Raw genomic sequence first — 20236 nt, 5'->3', positions numbered from 1 at the left:
AACCAATAAGCAGATTATAGAGTTTTCTGCGTATATATATCGTAAAATATTCGTGTTTGCATATGCGACTCGTATTGGTTGTTCCTTATCTAGAAGAGGTACACTCTTTTGAGAAATAAGGACGCCATTTTGTTTTGTGAACCTTTTCCTTTTTGTTAACTGCCTCCATCCCAAACCTCATGCCTTCAATATATCAATGATCAGGAAATTATTTTCAGCTACTGGACATCAATGAAATTTAATTGACATTAATGAAATTTAATTGACATTAATGAAATTTTATTGTCTGGATCTATAAACCAAATTTCATTTATTCCCCAAAGAAATTCTGTTGTCTCATCACCACCGTCAGTTTAACTCGTTCGGCAGCAATGCTGCTCTGTTTGAAGCAATAGTTTAAGGAGTCATGATGTGCTCCCTTAGAACTACGCTGTGTTCCTTAGAATGTACAGTGGTGTCACTGCCTTTAAAAATTTCTTCTCGTGAATGCTTATAGACTTTTTAAGCAGGGATCAGTCAAAATTTTATACATGTTTGAGATGATTCCCAAGGGCCAAAATATTTGCTTAATCCTAAACATATATTTTTAACAAACCTTGCTGTCCACAGATATGTCCATATTGTAAATATGTAGTCTGATTAATAGTACATGAGTATCCATCAAAAAGATGTTAGCAACAAGTTGCAAATGAGACATACTTATTTCTTTCGCGGTGCTTATCGATGGTCTTAGTAGATGATTGTTTTAACACAACCACAGATAATTTTCGCCGCAAATCTTTATGCGACATCGCTATTACGTTCTCGGTCCTTATGATAAATATTTACAGAAATATCGTAGGGTTTCTTTGTATCTTTTCTCGCTATTGATTTTGTTTTTGTTTTATATATTTGTATCAATCGAACTTTTTGATTTATTACTATTAGTAATTAATATTTCGATAATTACTTGTATGATAGCAAATATTTCTGTTTACTAAGCTGTCCGTCCCGAAATTAAAGAGGAATAACACTGCTAATGTTTAGGCCTATTGCTAAAATGACAGTCATTTCATGTCAAAACTTTACCTTATCCTGACTTGGGCAACATAATTTTAATTGCATATTACAGCGCGCTGCATGTTTCCGGAAGTTTGGTAGTACAAAAGAGGTTAATCTGATCTGAGCAACAGGGCAAATATGCCCTCCTATTTTAATTTTATATATTTTTTTTTTTATTATTCAAAAGAAACTTTTAACACGTGCTACGAATTGATCACAAGTCTTTAAGCTTTCTTTTGATTCCCAAATTACCCAAATATTTTACTTATTGACAAAGTTACAGCTATGCGTATGAACTGTTTGTTTAAAATATGCACTACTTTCTTGTATGTTTTTTCTATTCGGCCCCAAATTAGTGGTTCTATACCTATAGTATCGATTGCACATAGATATTTTGGTTATTCTTAGTATTTTAATATCTAGGATTTCGGAATGTTTGACGTGAATAAATGTGAAGAAAACCCGTAATCTATACTTAAAATCTGATTAGTAAAAGTATCGTACAATATTCCTTTTTCTAAAAATTTACAGGGTACCCAAAACTTATCTTTTGATTGGTTCCAGCATCCACCGTTTGAAGTAATTTCATGTTACATCAGTGGTACATGTTACAACATTCCTGCTTTCTAATACTCATCTACATGTACAATTTAAGCAATAGACAGAAAATTGATTTCAAACTTAGTGCTATATTGAAGTTTGAGATTTAAATCACAGTAGATAATCAAAATTCCATTTTAAATGGCTACCTACCTTCACATGTAGGTATTGTATTGCTCCAATTGCCAGTTTCTTGACATGATAGGTTTCTTAAACCATTTAATATGTATCCAGTTTCGCATGCAAGGTTCACGGTTTCCCCATATCTGTATGAATCCTTGTTGTCCTGTGTTTGTAAATGGGACCGAAGCGATAGATCTGGACATGATGCACCTTAAAGAATAAATATTTTCTTTCTGAGATATGAATACAGGATAAAAAGTAAAAACCACAAAAAACAAACACGAAAACTCGAATACTAGTACAAATCGAGAGATAACTCATACATGTACATGAATCATCATTTATATGGTCAAAATTATAAATTAACTGTTTATAAAACTTTTTGACTTTTTCGAAATACTAAGGATTTTCTACACCAGGAATAGATTACCTTAGCAGTATTTGGTAAAACCTTTCGGAGTTTTGGGTTCGTAATATCAGAATGTAAGAGAGGCTATATTGTAAATCTACCTGTTGTCATTTGAGCATCACCATTCCTTTAAAAAATGATAATAAAGTTATGAAAACTATCTTACCGTCACATATAGGTACATTACAACTATCCCGTCCTCCTTTCGTATCAAAATAACACCAAGGTCCAGTATCATTATATGCATCTCCGGCAGGTGTCCTGCAGTAATTCTCATGTTGAGACTGATAATTAACGGCTTTATTCCAATGTATACAAGTATGTCCATTTCTGGTGATGTTTATCTGTCCGTCGTAATTATGATCCGATGTGGAATTTCTGCAATCTATAGTTACAAATTTTGGAAATAATGTTAATATAACTTTCTAGACCAGATTACAGGATTCTATACATTCTTATTCTATTTGAGTTAACTTTTTCACTTATCTTTATGACATTGTTTCTTCTTTACATTGTATGATACACTATATATTTTTTGTTTAAATAATAAGTTAATAATGGTCAATATGTGTCCAGATCATCTTGTTTTAAAGCAAATATAATATTCATATTCAGGACAACTGAACGACCACAAATCAATACAATAAAACCTCCAAATTATTCTCGAGTACAGCTATAATGCGCAACACATGCAACATGTTAAGATAAAAGGATTTAAAAAAAGAAAAAAATATGATACCTCTTTTTGGGGATATATATATTACAAAATGCCAGATTTGTATACATGTATATATAAGATATATTAAAATCAAAGTTTAGAGAAACATACGAACAAGATGAAATGAAATAATGAAATCTTTGAACAAATATTTCGGCCAAAAATGGCGTCCGTCAGTGTCAATCCTTTTTTAAAATGTAATGAATTGTATGAGTTATTTGTTTTTTGTATGAGTGAGCCTGTGTGATGTTATTTATAGAGCCTGTAAATTGAGATACGTTCCAAGTAAGTTTATCGATCCTTGAATAAACTTATTCTAAAAGTTTAACAATTTAACACTGCAGTAAAATCTTTAAATATTTATTTTATCGGTTCTTACATTGATTGAATTAAAACATAACTAAACAAGTATTGCTTTACAGTTATGAATACTTATGAGCCTACTTCCTGTCGATACTATTTACATATATATTTTGGCATTGCACAATACTTTTCTCGGACTCTTCTTACTGAATCCGCTGGATGTGTCCTGATTGGTACGTTAGTCTGGGAGGACATTGTTATTTACCAGTTGTTATTGACTTTTAACTAGCTTTCAGTAACTGGGAGTACTCTTTAATCGATACTTTTTATCTTTTGCCTTTATGTTAGTTGTTTTTGTAATCCGTACCAATATCAATTGACTTAAGCCATTTCCAACTGATATTTACTGTATGTTCTCATGTCTGTCTTTTTAGTCGTCGTCAATTGCTTTGTTATTAATCCGGCCGTTGATATTTCTCGTTTGATGTTTCTCACATTTTGTCATGTCTGGGGTCTTTTATAACTGACTATACTGTGTTGGTTTTTCTCATTGTTGAAAGATGATCGGTGACCTATAAATGCTTACATCCACGTCATTAGAGCTCTGGTGAAAGTCGGCTCATTGACAATTATACGACACATCTCCTTATTTTGATATTATATTGTTTTATTACATTTAAAAAAAAAGATTGACACTGACAAAGGCCATTTGTAATGCCGAAATATTTATCGACATCGTTGCAAAAATATTTAGAATAATTATTTAAAGTCTAGAGAAAAAACCCAAATGGGAAATGAAAATATATTTTTATTTTTTTATCATTTTTCGTTTTTTTTGTATGATAGAATCAGTTTGGAAAGTAAATTGAAAATACAAAATGCGTATACTGTACCACAGACTGTTATGATGCACTTTTCAAAAACAAATCCGGCTCCTGTATAACAAAATGGTCTATCAACTTCACTTGGTAGAGGATTACGACAGTATGTATGGTTTTCATGAAGGTCTACAAAACGAGAATTATATACCTTCCAGTTCAAACATGGTTCTCCTGTTAATGTTTTACTGACATTACCTACATAGTTTTGACCACGGTTGTACTTGTTGTAGCAGTTCACCTCTGAAACGACATATATGCATATATATAGCAAAAGTAAATAAATACGGTGTCGTATATACATATATATACACTTCATTTAATTTGGTTATGGTTATTTTGTTCATTTTACGCAATTTTTAAAATGCAAAAGAGTTTACTATTAATACATACATAGTGAGTGTAAAGTGTTGTAGGCTTTATTTGTTTCTTTAAAAGACTTCAATAGTACTTTTTATAATGATTTCATTAATCGACATTGCAATGCTGTATTGAAAAATAGCTGCATGAATCAATAATGGTTTTTTTAAACTTCATAAACAAACCTTCACAATAAGGTAACCTTTCATTCCAATTCCCTGACTGCAGACACGTCAGAGTAGTCGTTTTTTTTAATTTATATCCAGCTTTACATGTAAGAGCAGCCTTTTCGCCGTAGTGGAATGTAGTCTTTCCTTCTTTTGAAATTAAATTAGGCCTCACAGATAGATCAGGACATTGTGCACCTAAATTGTACATATATGAAATAACTAAGGAACTTTTTGCCTTATATTCTTAACTAAATTCTACTCAGTTTTTTAAGACAGAACATCCCTTTTCAATAATGATACAAAGATTTTTTAAGAATCAAATTAAAACTAATATGGTTTTCGCAATATTGGTATTGGATGACAATTTTAGAATAAAGCATAACAAACGTTTACGTGTTTTTTATGGAATTTAAATTTAAAAAAAACTTCAAAAGCAACATATATTGATTTGTTTTAAAGACAAACATAACATTATACGTGTTATATATATCTCTCATGTAATTGTGGTTTTAGTTTAGATTGACCCTTCTATTTATGTTCACACTACTCAACGTGTGACATTTTGAGTCTGCTTTCCAAATTATTTGCCCATTTGTTTCATTTACTTTTTAAAATAAGTGGTCATCCTGTTGGTACATGTAGTTGCCCTGTTACAGACTAATAGGCTTTTATTTTATGTCTTATTTTACGACATCCGATCTAGAGAGTCAATAGGTGAGGTTTAGGCGCATGTAAAACTGATATATCACCCAACCCCAATTTTCCTATCACACATACACACATTCATTGTGTGCCTCTACCAAGTCAGAATATCTGGACAATGAGTTGTTTGCTGTTGCTTCTCTTTGTTTGTACGTCATGGCTTTTTTCGGAGGAATCGGTTGTTTGTGTTGTCTGTTGTATTGTTCATTAGTTTTAATGAAACCTGTTAATCTTTGTATATACTATGTAATTGAAGCTTCAGGAATTTAATTAGAGAGCAGTTGTTCACACCAATTTTTGCAAAGCTTTTAACGGTTATTCAACATATATTCATAAACCTAACAAGTTCAAATCTTTCGATCTTTATGGATGTATTAAATTTTGATTTATGTTATTGCAGTTGATGGTCAACAATTGCCTCTGTTATTCTATTTGACGAAAATAAATTCTCTTATTTATAGTTTGAAACCAAGCTTATTTTTCTGCATTAAAATTATGTACATATTTGTATTAGACGTTTGCATTGTCAAATTTTGTAACTGCATATGTATTGCTACAAACATTTATGCAAATATCCTGTCGATATAATTTACCTATATTTTGTAAATTTCACGCGGTTATGCTTTTCTCGGACTGTTTATGAGTCTTTAAATTTAATATGTTGTACTAATTGATACTTTGGTGTTGGAGAATAGGATTTCTGTATTTGTTGTTCTTAGCTTTGTATAAACATATAGTGGTTACTAGTAATTAAATTCAAGTTAAATAGAATACATAATTTGGCATAAACATATTAATACGATTGAATAATTAATAGGATCATGGGAAAAGCTGTTAACTTATATTAATCCGTATCCTAAAATTATTGGCTTTGAACTAGCTTTCAGTAACTGTGATCGGTACTTTTGTGACTTTTGTCTGTGTAGTACTTCGTGCCAATCTGATGGGTAAAGCCATTTCCAACTGAATTTTACAGTCTGGTGTGCTGTTACACCACTGTCACAGGTTAAGGGAGGATTGAGAGTTCACAAACATGTTTAATCCAAAAACATTCAATATGTGCTTGCCACAAGTCAAGAGCCTATAATTCAGGGGTTATCGTTGGTTGCTGTCTGTAATATTCGTTTTCGTTTATTGTTTTGTCATAAATCAGGCCGTTGCATTTTTTGTTTGAATTCTTTCACACTTTATGCATGTAGGGTCTATTTATAGCTGACATGCTGTATGGATTTTCTCATTGTTGAAGACTGTATGGTAACCTATATTTTCTTAAATCCACGTCATTTGGACTCTCTTGGATAGTTGTCTCATTAATTGTACCACGTCTCTTTATTTTATACTGATAAACAAAAGTTTAAAAAATCAGAGTTAAAATTTGTGTGAAATGTCTTTATCTAATCCTTTATAGAGTATGGCATGGTATTGGTTGCAAAAATTTGATATTTTTCATTTATATGCAATATTTTAAATTTAATTGGTATATTTCTTCATTCAAATGCAATATTTTTTATTTGAATGGTATATTTTTTCATTTAAATGCAATATTTTTTATTCAAATGGTATAATTTGTCATTCAAATGCAATATTTTTTATTCAATTGGTATAGTAGATTTTTTTTTTATATGCAATATTTGCATTATGGGTAATTTTTTGACGTCATAAGGTCAAATTTGCAACAACGTTTGTGATTGGGCGGGAATTGTTTGGATTTCTCCCCTTTCTTTCTAAACATGAGTGACCAAGAATTAAAAAAAACGCGTCGGAATATCGCCCCTCTAATGCCAATAATGGTTAGGTCGAGCAAAAAATGCGAGTTATAAGTAACAATAATTAATTTGACAAGTAATAATAATTAATTTGACACACAACCTGTTCATGGATAGAAACAGATGCCTACGTGCATGGCAAAAATGCATCCAATGAAAACTCTTTCTGAAGAAACTCCCTTAGAAAAAAAATCACCTCATTACGACAGCAGAACCAGAGACCCACAAGAAGAGACCTGAGCTGTGATACTCCGGAACTAATTCTTTAATAAAGACAATTCGGGAAAAATTGGAACAAGTAACTAACCCATGTTACAACAATAGTCCTATGACATAGGACGTACACTGTTTAAGGCGTGAACTTCATATTTTGGACTATCTATAATATGTGCTCTCATGTCATATGCCGCAAATCATTTTACATTTAGGATTCGTTGCTGAGCATTTTTCACTGTTCCCGTCTCCGAATCCCTTAAATAGATTTTTTTTTCAAGTCCCACAGTAGTTCAATAATTACTATATGTCTTTGCATAAATAAGTATGCAGGGCATATTTCAAAACATATTTTTTCTTCAGGACTTTTAAATGATTTACATTTCAATGCTGCATTGGGAAAAGGGGGGGGGGGGGGGGGGTATACAAGATTATTTTGTGACACAGTATATAATATAATTAGATACAAATATTTAATGATTTGTAATTTTGTATCCAACAAATTATAGAATTGTACGTTTAGCTATTATCTAGACCCGTACAAAATAAAATTGAGAATGGAAATGGGGAATGTGTCAAAGAGACAACAACCCGACCCTAGAACAGACAACAGCAGAAGGTCACCAACAGGTCTTCAATGCAGCGAGAAATTCCCGCACCCGGAGGCGTCCTTCAGCTGGCCCCTAAACAAATATATATACTAGTTCAGTGATAATGAACGCCATACTAAACTCCAAATTGTACACAAGAAACTAAAATTAAAAATAATACAAGACTAACAAAGGCTAGAGGCTCCTGACTTGGGACAGGCGCAAAAATGCGGCGGGGTTAAACATGTATATGAGATCTCAACCCTCCCCTATACCTCTAGCCAATGTAGAAAAGTAAACGCATAACAATACGCACATTAAAATTCAGTTCAAGAGAAGTCCGAGTCTGATGTCAGAAGATGTAACAAAAGAAAATAAACAAAATGACAATAATACATAAATAACAACAGACTACTAGCAGTTAACTGACATGCCAGCTCCAGGCTTCAATTAAACTGATTGAAAGATTATGTCTTCATCATATGAATATCAGGCAAAATCCTTCCCGTTAGGGGTTTAGTATCATACCATCATAACATATATGAGAAGAACATAACCCGTGTCATGCCAACAACTGGTTTTTAAATAAATGTGTTTAGTGCCGATGCAAAGACCCTATAAGTGAATCAATTTGAATATTAACGCCAAAATATGTAATCTTTAATGACCTGTTAACAGTATTGTAACTATATCCCTTCTTAATAAGTCTATTTAAAGGTTTTGTTAGCTTCAGAGGTGAATACTGACATTTTTGTGCTTTATAAAGAATATTTCCATAAAAAATTGGATGTGAAATACCTGAACGTATAAGAAGTCTGCATGTTGAGCTATATTTACGAATGATGTCCTTATACCGATGTATATAATAAGATACATTTTACAGGGGCGGATCCAGAACCTCTGTGTCTAGGGGGGTGGGGGAGGGTTCAGATTTAGATATTTGTATAGAGATTTATATATGCGAGTATTGACAGTAATGGTTATGATGTGTGTGTGTGTGAGGGGAGGGGGGTGGGGGTGGGTGGGGTTCAGATCAAAGATCGTTTCTATAATTCTATATCTTTTAGTTTTTACCATTTCACTCTTTTCTTTATCCTTTGATCTCTATTATATTTGTCTTAAACATGCGTGAAATATTTGCCACTAGACATAAGGTAACCAAAAAACAATCAACGTATTCTTTATATTTCATCATTTTTTATTATTTTATCTATAGGTTTGGTCCCGCCCCTTATCTATTTTTTGCACATTATTCTCTCTATGTAAACCCAATTCCTGTCCTGATAAATGGTGACTCATGCATAGCATCATATGCGGTTATTAAAACAAGAAACATATTCATATTATAATAATTTACTGTATGCTTGGACTTATAAATAGATGTCATTAGTCCAGGATCATGTAATAAAGTAGGTCTTATAAAAAATACAATAGCATTTTAATGATGATTATATATATGTATATATATTTAACAATGCCATTTTTTTGGAAAAAAAGGTAGGGGCAAGGCGTTTTTAAAACATATTAGTAGGGCGCGTTTGTTTGTTCTTCGGTAGTGAGCCAGAAGAAGTCCATTTCTGTTTTTTACATCGAGATGACCGTGAGGGTATTCCGATGTATTGCTATCGCCTAGATTTGCACACATAACTTTCGTTTTGGGTTTGTAACCGATCTATAAACATGATAAATACGCGGAAATTAACTAGTGCAAACTAACATTCCTTATCGTTTGTTATAAATACATCTCTTCAATGAATACTGATAAAAATATTTTTGTTTAGAATATAAATTAATAATATGAAAATGTTTTGTCGTTAGATATATATATATATTATATATAAGTAAAATATCATTAATAATATCTATGCACACGTACCTAAAAAGTGTGTTAAAGCATGCGGAAGAATATCTCAAGAACGTGTTTGCGACGATCCCGGCAAGGACCGGTAACTCTGTAATTGTTTTTACGGGAAAATATGAATGCCTTCTCATATCCAATCTTTTAGAAAAATCGAATTTTTACAGAAGAGTGTCCACCATGCACTTGCACTGCACTATTATTAGAATAGTTGAATAGAATGATATACAAATGGATGGAAATTATATATACATGTAACTGTTATATTAATATAATATATAACAACAAACCAGTGTATACTGATTTGTATCAACACAATATAATAGTTACTACTGTGCGGTTGAATTTCATGTCATTTATTCATCATCCACGCACGAACTTGTCTCAGAAAAAAATATATCTCTGTACATTTACCTCAGTTTCAGGTATAGAGATGTGATCTTTTTCTGTGACAAGTGCTTTTGCCCATCCACAAGAACTTGCAGTCATCCGATGTTCAGTACTTCAGTACTTTGATTTGCATTGGGAAGATGTTCTGGCTCTCTTCCACCTCTTCTTTTTTGATAGGTTGTTTAGACGGCAGAGGCACATAACAAACATGGCGTCGTTTAGTCTAAATGACGTTAATAAATTTATGAATGCTGATATATTAGAATGTGAGCTGTGTTATAAACGTTTTTATGGTATGCCAGCCTTAGTAGGATATCCCTATAGAACGATAAGCTGGATAAATATAAGAACTACACGAACAATAACAGTTAAGGGACGATTATTTGATATTCTAGGAAAGGGATTTTGATTGATTGGTGTTTAACACTACTTTCAACATTATTGGGCTATTCCGTGTGGTCAGTTTAATTTATAGATGAAGGATGGGGAAGGGAAGAGAGGGCATTATTATTCATTTTAATCTGTCGCTAATCATGCCTATTTTCAGCTCTTTTACTAGGCAACCATATTCATATATTAAATCCTTCTGTCCCCACCCCAACACATAAATAAATATCAAATGGTTTTCCTCTTATTTAACACAAGTTTAAATTGATTGATTGTTTGTTGCTTTTTAACGCCCAGTGACAAATATTTCATGCTTGTTCAGGAAAACACGAGTTTAGAAGTCATGTATATAATATAAAAACGAAGAGATGGGATATGATTGCTAATAAGGTAACTATCCACCGGATTTCAAATATGAAGTGGATGTAAGCAATTATAGACAATCGTAAGGCCTTCAACAACGACAAAAACCTATTACTGTAAAGTCGTCTATAAAAGGCCCGACATGAAAAGTGTGAACAATTCAAACGAAAAACTAACGGTCTAATTATACATAACAAAACAATTTACAAAGTATCAAATATGAGTCGAGACATGAACCAACGACAACCACTAAACTACAGGCTCCTGACCTGGGACAGGCAAATAAAAAAGATGGCAGGGTTAATATAAAAACGAAGATGTGGTATGATTGCAAATGAGACAACTCTCAAAATTACACAGAAATCAACAGCTATAAGTCACCGTACAGCCTTCGAAAATAAGCAAAGCCTACACCGCATAGTCAGCTATAAAAAGCCATGAAATCACAAATGTAAAACAATTCAAACGAGAAAATTAACGGCCGAATTAATGTACAATAAAATGAACGAAACACAAATATGTATAACACAGCAACAAACGGCAACCACTGAATTACAGGCTCCTGACTTGGGACAAGCACATACATACAGAATGTGGCGGGGTTAAACATGTTAGCGGGATACCAATCCTCTCCCTAACCTGGGACAGTAGTGTAACAGTACAACAACATGTTTGTGAGCACTCAACCCATCCCGAAGCTTGGACAGTGGTGTAACAGTCCAATAAAAGAACAACCTGCACTTATCAGTTGCAATTAGATTAACTCAAAAGATCGGTACGAGACACACAAAAAAAAACTAACATTAAGACAATAGACACAAAGCACCGACATAAGAGTATTTGCAATTACTGATAGTTCCCTCAAAGCTAATTACAACTAGTACTGAAATAAATCTTGTTCTCTCAGACTGAAGTATCAATCAGTACACAACGCGCGGCAAAGGATTTCTTAAAAAAAGAAAACAATCTAAGAAACGTCTGGTTTACGTTGTATACAGATAAAAGAAGATGTGGTATGAGTGCCAATGAGACAAATATCCATCCAAGTCATAATTTGTAAATGTAAACCATTATAAAGGTCAAAGTACGGTTTTCAACACGTAGTCTTTGCTCACACCGAACAACAAGATATAAAGGGCCCCCAAAAATGACTAGTGTAAAACCATTCAAACGGGAAAACCAACGGTGTCTAATCCAAAAAAAAAAGTTATACTTGCATATAGATCCATAAATAATGAAAGTTTTTGAAAAGTTGTGGTCAGAACGTTTTGACCATCGAAATTTTGCAATAGAAATAATAGTTAGGACCAGAAGATTTTAACAGCCAGTGCAGAACTCGCACGAACGCCAGATTTAGTTAGAGGGGCGATATTCTGACGCGTTTTTTAATTCTTGGTCACTCATGTTTAGAAAGAATCCAAACAATACCGACCAATCACAAACGTTGTTGCAAATTTGACATTATGACGTCAAAGAATTTCCCATAATGCAATTATTGCATATAAATAAAAAAACTACTATACCAATTGAATAAAAAATATTGCATTTGAATAAAAAATATTGCATTTAAATGAAAAAATATACCATTCAAATAAAAAATATTGCATTTGAATGACAAATTATACCATTTGAATAAAAAATATTGCATTTAAATGAAAAAATATACCATTCAAATAAAAAAAATATTGCATTTAAATGAAGAAATATACCAATTAAATTTAAAATATTGCATTTAAATGAAAAATATCAAATTTTTGCAACCAATACCATGCCATAATAGAGAGCCAGAATGTTAAAAGGTATAATATCATCTCTATGAATTTTCATGAGCTGAATTAAAACTAAATCTAAGAGAAAGCTTATGACCTTGTATTTTATTTTGTTTTGTTTTGATTTGTATAATACATGTATGACAGAGCATGTGTGAGTCGAGTGTTTTCTCATACAGTGTATTTACATGCATCTGCTGTGTATGGAACCTGTTTTAATCGTTGTTTACAATAGTGAAAAGAACATATGTCCTGTCGGTTGCGTTCTTATTGACGTATGGCTCTCATCTCCATTTACTCTTAAGAATACATTTTATATATGGTATTTCAATAAGCTTGCTGTTTTTATTTAAATGAATGATTTAAATTTCAAGTCTCCATACAAAAATATAATACTAAATAATCACTGTGACTACTTGAAAAGAGTAAAAGGTTACGTTGAAAAAATGTGAGGCAGTTTCTATGCACACATTTTAATTGGATTCTGGTCTGTACGGTTTACAATGTAGTAACAATATCCGAAAAACGAGAAGAAACTAAAAGAATTAATATTTCAATTATGTACATGCAATGCTGTTACTTAATGTCAATTTCTTTTATCGTATGCATTGTTTGTGTTTAACTAACTTACCATCGCACACGGGTACATTACACGTTTCCCGGCCTGTAAAATTATTAATATAACACCAAGGACCATCAACATTGTCAGATTCTCCTGCAGGTGTCCTACAGTAATTTTTGTCTTGAGTAGTGTATGCAGAAGCATTCATCCAATGAATGCATTCATTTCCTGTCATAGTTACGTTTTTCTTTCCACTGTAACTATGGTCACTTGTTGAATTTCTGCAGTCTGTGGTATAATTATAATATTTTGAGTAAATTTAAGAAATTAACACAACCATGATTATATCAATAAAAAAAAATGTTTTGTTAACCAATTTGGATATAAAGTTCTTTTGCAAATTAACCATATTTAACATATAAGAATGAACACTTATACTGTCTTGTTCATTCATTTCGGGTTTCTGCGCGTTGTTTTCCGATGATTTTCTTATGTAAAGAAACATATAAAAGATTTTTTTTACCCTAATTGTCTACCACAGAGTAGGTAAACTGTCGAAAAATTATAAACTCAGTAGTCAAAATCGGTAATATGAAAATAGTATATTGAATCTTCTAGCCATCACGTTGGTTAACCGTAATGAAATACCTGTTTCACAGATGACGACAGATATGTTCTGATTGTCGTAACCATAATCCCCTCCTCTTTTCCCCAAATTTGACCTACCGAATTAGATTTGTCACCGAGTTTGTATCTACATGATCAACACAACGTGTGCCACATGTGGAGAAGGATATGCTTACCCTTTCGGAGCACCTGATATCACCCCGGTTTTTTGGTGGAGTTCGTGTTGCTCAGTCTTTTGTTTTGTATGTTGTTTTTTGTATATTGTTTGTCTTTTGATCGTTCTTCATTTTTTTGCCATGGCATTGTCAGTTTCTTTTCGACTTATTTGTTTGAATATTCCTTTGATATCTTCCGCCTCTCTTTCACACTATACGGACTTCGTAAGCCGGTTTGTGATCCAACAGAATTAAGAGGAAGAACTACTGAAATCGATACTACATAATTTTTAGGGTCACCATCACGATTTCTGTTTTACCTATACGATACGTTTGTGTCTTTACTCAATTGCAACATGTTTTTTGCAGTCTTAGATCTTCAGATACAAGAATAGTCGTCTTATGACATTAGAACATCGGTAAACTACTAATGTATGTATAATTGATAAATTATTAAGTCAGGGATTTCTTAATTAAAATCTGTACCAAATTCTTTCGTGGATACAAAGATTTGGTAAGGAAGTTTGGCTGTATCTGTAGAGCTTTAATCAAAAACGGGATATCACAATTTTTACGGTGATGTTGTTTACAAAGTCAGTCAATTTAGATAGATCCTTGTGAACTAATTGATCCTTTGAAAAAAAATGATTCTTAAAGGTTATCAATTTAACACAGTAGCTTGTTTTTATTGGTACTAACATCGATTTTGTTTTTGAAAAATTAAAACATAACTAAATATATATTGATATATATGTACAGTTATGAGAACTCATTATCCTACATTCTGTCGTTACTGTTTACTTATATTTTTGGCATTGCAAAAGGTCATGTGGTTTTCAGACTGTGTATGACGTCTTTACACTTAACCCGTTGGATGTGTACTGATTGATACTTAATTCTTGGAGAACATGATTTATTTATAAGTTGTAATTGGCTTAGAGTTATCTTTCTGTAACTGCGAGTACTCTTATTTCGTTGTTTTGTGTCTATTATTTTTATGTTACTAGTAGTTGTTTTTGTGCCCCGTACCGATCTTTTGAGTATTCCCATGAAGTAAAATTAGATAATGGTCAAATTTCTTGTGATAAAGATGAAGTCTTAAATAAATGGAAGTGCGATTTCTCTAATATGTTTAATAAAAATCATGATAGTCTTGTAAATATGTGTGAAAATGATGTAGATGTTTTATATGATGATATGTTAGATTGTGAAATATCTGTTGAAGAAGTATTTAATGTTTTAAAATGTTCAAAAAAGGTAAATCACCTGGATATGACGAAATACCAGTTGAATTGTACAAGAACCAAACTATGTTAAATGCACTCACTAGAGTTTTCAACGTTTGGTTTAACTCTGGTAATGTTCCGGTAATGTGGTCAGAAGGGATTATAACGCCTTTTCCGAAAAGCTCAACATCAGATCCGAGGGATCCTTTGTCGTACATTGGTATTACTTTAGCACCAGATTCCTACAAACTGTACTGTAGGTATTGAACTCACGACTAACGTACAAGCTTGATGATATTGACTTCCTATGTGACGAACAAACCGGTTTAAGATAAGGGCGTAGTACTGTCGACCATTTAAGTACACTGTCTACCATTATAGAAACTAGAAAACTTCGTAAACAATCAACATATGTGGCATCCATTGACTTCAAAAAAGCTTACGATTGGATAAATAGAAATTTATTATTTTGTAAATTAAAATCAATTGGTATTAGCTCAAAAATATTACAGTCACTTTATTCTCCTTATAATAATGTACAGTCTTGTGTTAAAGTACATGGTAACTTAACAGATTGGTTTGATGTAAATTGTGGTCTAAAACAAGGGTGTATGTATCCTTTCGTCTCTGTTATTTAACATCTATATATAAAAATGATCTTGTTGATTAGGTTAAGAAATTTAACATAGGTATAGACATTGAAAATCATAAAGTTAGCATGTTGTTATATGCAGATGATCTTTTATTTATTACTGAGAATGAAAGTGATTTACAAAAAATATTAGATGTTTTGAATATACGGTGCTGTACTAATGACCTATCTGTTAATTTTTTTTTTAAATAGTACATTTTAGAACACAGTCTGTATCTAGATCAAATTTTCCACTTGTGCTTAATGGTAACAATATTGATAATGTTTCTCAAAATATATATTTAGGTTTATTGTTTACTGAGCATTTAAGCTATGATAATATGGCAAAAGTAGTTGCTAAAGCCGCTATTAGATCGTTGGCTTTGTTAATATCTAAATGTAAAGTTTACGGTGGTTTTCAATATTGAACATTTACAAAATTGTTTGATACGCTTGATTTACAGGTTTCCATCTATTTATACCTGTCTACCTTCAAGTGTTTCAAGGATAATGATATTGTTATAGTCCGAAGAGACCAATACTTGACCAGAAGCGCCGATATGAAATGTTAGTGCGTCTGGAAGACAATAAGTGTTTCAGGAGGATAAGTTTTTAAATTTCATGGGAAAAATAACCAGAGGTCTGTGAAAATTTGTTTTAGTTAGTAAAATCTAAATGAATGGACACCTATGTAAATAATATTTTAAAAAGTTGCTTATATAAGTAATATTTAAAAAGCCTCGTTTTCAACATAACTTGTAATGGTAATTTTGAAATGTACTTGTTTAAGTAATGCCCCTGACTATATGAAGAGGACATTTTATCTGTACTCCTGATTGTTACTTTACTATATTCCCATAACAAATCTTTTGTATTTCAAAGGAGAAACTTTATTTTTATTTAATTCAAAAAGACGAACAACAATAATCATTGATTAAATTTTGACATTGAATGATTTTTGTAGTAAAAGTTTCAAGGACTAACAATAATTTGTAAAACATTTGTTTATTCGTTCTTAAAATACGGTAATACTTACCACAAATTGGAATATCACATTTTTCAAAAGCAAAATCTGAAGCTCTGGTGTAACAAAACGGCCTGTCAACTTCACTAGGTAATGGATTACGACAGTAGTTATGGTCTTCGTGGTATTTTACTCTAGGCGAATTTACCATGTTCCATTTCAAACATGGACTTCCATTTGATTTGGTTATGTTTCCTAAAAAATTCGATCCATTGGTATATCTATTGTAGCAATGTAACTCTGAAATTAAAAATAAAGACATATTTAGGTCTTTTAACTTTTGCCATGGATGAATTTTCACAGTTTCTTCTGATATTTATTCTAATTTATATGCCATTCAAAAATCTTTCTCGTTTTTTTTCTTCCGCGAGATAACAAAATTTATTTGGTACTCAATATTGAAGTTACTACAATATTGACATCGACCGCATCACAAACAATTTTTTTTTCTGTAGAGGTTAACCTTCCTTTTGCACGGATTTTTCTCACAAGCACTACATGTACTTCTTCAAAAACCATCAACTTGAAATAAAAATTTAATATTATATATTTTTGTTATTTTATCCAGAAAATTTGGTCGTTCATAAAAGAGTTATCCCCCATTCAGTAATTTACATAAGTGGTATGTCGATGTAGTCGTAAAGAACTTGACACTTCTAAATGTTGATCATATATTTTAGTTGTTATATAACAATGAAAAATATCAAATCTGACTTCTACATATGTTTGCGTATGAGCATTCTTGTTGAAGGAAAATCCAGAAAAGCGCTTCGGGAGTTAAGATGGAGTTATCAAGTGTCTGTGCGAAAGTTGGTGTCCATTTTTAGACTTTGCTTGACAGTAAGCTTTAAATGGCAATTTCATGGAAAAACAATTATACACATATTATTAGACAAGTATTTTTAACGATTCCGATGGTTATTATAATATGTACCACCACTACCACCTCAGTTATTTGCCAACAGCTGACCTTCAATCAATCCCCACATTTTCAAAACGGGTTTGCTGCAAAAAATCCCACCTTAAATCAAATGAAATTTAAATTGGACTGCTTTAAAAAAAAAATCGACTTCCTTACCGGGGAAAAATCTGGATTGAACATATAATATGAGTGGAAAGAAAATGGAGCAAATGGCCTTGAATTGGAAAATAGTTTATATGTTTGATAACAAAATTTGTAATTCTTAAAAGAAGAAAGAGTAAAAGGTATTGCAAAATAAGAAAACAAAACTGAAAATTTGGATTTTGGATTCAATGTGACATATAAGTAGTCATTTAGATTTAGGTTATTCTAAATTTTATATTTAATTGAATGATTGTTCTATTACCAATAACTGAAAAGAAGTTAAGTTTCTAACACAAATTTCAACTGTTTTCATTATAATTGAACACCAGCTGGGACATAGTCATTGTTTGTCTTAATTTTGATAAATGTTCTCAGAGCCATTGATCAATAATTTCAAGTAAATTCTTTTTCCTAATAAAAGTGCGAAAAATGATATAATTCCCATTGTATCATCGTCATTGGAATCACGAAATCTTATATATGTATGATTATTTACATTGATTGAACAATACATACTTTTATTAAGCACTGGGGTTAAATTGATGTTGGTGTGTAAAACAATAAAAATAAATATGGATAGTGTCCACATGTGAACTTGGTCTGAGTTTTGTGGTAATAAGCATTGTGTGTAAGTCTCATAACATTTGGTTGAGGCTAACTTAAGAAGAGAACAAAAACTAAAAATTCAGCAATTTTTCTATTTGTAAACACGCATAACTCTTGAACAATTTTTATGTTTATACAGGGACATAACTCAAGAATGGTAAAAGTGTCGCCACCAAATTTCGTACTTAATCTGTATTCTGTAGTAATAAGCATTGTGTATAAGTTTCATAACATTTGGTTGAGGCAAACTAAAGTTAGAAAACGGAAACAAAACATTTGTACTTGATCTTAGTTTTGTGGTAATGAATATTGTGTATAGGTTTCATAATGTTTGGTTGTAGTTGATTCAACTATAATCATGGACAAAGGAAGATAACTCCAATTTTAAAAATTACTTGATATTTAGAAGAAAATAAAAATTTTGCAATTTTTCCATTTATAAAGGGGCATAACTCTAGAACGGTTAAAGTGACGCCACCAAAACTCAAACTTGATCTGTGTTTTGTGGTAATAAGCATTGTGTATAAGTTTCATAACATTTGGTTGAGGCAAACTTAAGTTAGAGAACAGAAACTAAAAATTTTGCAATTTTTATACGACCGCAAAAAAATTTTGTGGTCGTATATTGGTATGACGTTGGCGTCGTCGTCGTCGTCGTCGTCGTCGTCCGGCGTCGTCGTCGTCGTCGTCGTCCGGCGTCGTCGTCCGAATACATATTGGTTTTCGCACTCTAACTTTAGTTTAAGTGAATGGATCTTTTTGAAATTTGACCATAAGGTTAAATACCACAAAAGGAAGGTTGGGATTGATTTTGGGGGTTATGGTACCAACAGTTAAGGAATTAGGGGCCAAAAAGGGGCCAAAAATGAGCATTTTCTAGTTTCCAGACAATAACTGTGGAACGGTGTATGGGTCTCTCTGAAATTATACTACAAGTTTCCATACCACAAAGGGATGGTTAGGATTTGCTTTGGGGGGTTATGGCTCAAACCGTTTAGGAATTAGGGGCAAAAAAGGGGGAAAAACAAGGTTGTCCTGGTTAATGGACAAATACTTTAGTACAAAACATAATTTAAAGCAGTGTAAGGGAGATAAATCAAATACATCATTGAAATTATCTCCCTTACACTGCTTTTAAATTATGTATAAAGTAATGGTTAATGAACAATAAAGATAATCTAAAACAGTGTAAGGGAGGTAATCCAAATACAACGTTTTGGTTACTTCCCTTGCACTGCTTTTAAATTATGTTTAAAGAAATGCATATTTATAAAGGAAGACCAGTAAAAATATCTGCAAATGTTTTCATCTTTTTTTTTTACAAAAAAATCCATATGAAAGATTTGACACTATATTTTTATTAATTCTATTATAAAATAGATTAAGTTAGCACTATGGTAAATTTAAATGGGTAATTATGGTTGCCAACTCCATTGGAAATTTGAATTGAGATTATGACCATATCTTGAGGGAAAGAATTTTTTTGGGGGAAAAAGGAGGGGGGGGGATAAAAAGAAATTGTGGGGGGCCAATTTTTTCTCATTTCAGATTTCAGAAATTAAAAAGAATTATTCTTCAAATATTATTTTTTTTTCAAATTTCAAATATTGAAAAATTTCAAGAAGTAATCTTTAATTGCACAGTATGGCGCATTAGATTTGTAAAATCTTTGATCACATTTATTTATTTGTTATGCCGA

General features: G+C 31.9%; 1 protein-coding gene across 14 annotated transcripts in view; it reads right to left on the bottom strand.

Annotated features, from left to right (window-relative positions):
- LOC127732004 (receptor-type tyrosine-protein phosphatase T-like) overlaps positions 1–13485 on the bottom strand; it is a 190793-nt gene extending 177308 nt beyond the window's left edge. For all 14 annotated transcript variants that reach the window (XM_052241071.1, XM_052241072.1, XM_052241069.1 and 11 more), the window contains exons 1-5: positions 13272–13485; positions 4618–4797; positions 4088–4315; positions 2340–2558; positions 1795–1974 (exon numbers count right to left, since the gene is read on the bottom strand). In XM_052241071.1, coding sequence (XP_052097031.1) covers positions 1795–1974; positions 2340–2558; positions 4088–4315; positions 4618–4797; positions 13272–13437 — 973 coding nt within the window. In that variant the 5' untranslated portion in view covers positions 13438–13485. The remainder of the gene's footprint in view (positions 1–1794; positions 1975–2339; positions 2559–4087; positions 4316–4617; positions 4798–13271) is intronic.
- Positions 13486–20236: the final 6751 nt, after the last annotated feature.

This window comes from Mytilus californianus, unplaced genomic scaffold (genome assembly GCF_021869535.1).
Source record: "Mytilus californianus isolate M0D057914Y unplaced genomic scaffold, xbMytCali1.0.p SCAF_1, whole genome shotgun sequence".
In the NCBI taxonomy this organism is placed as follows: Eukaryota; Metazoa; Mollusca; class Bivalvia; order Mytilida; family Mytilidae; genus Mytilus; species Mytilus californianus.
This window is presented reverse-complemented; position numbering and strand designations above follow the sequence as displayed.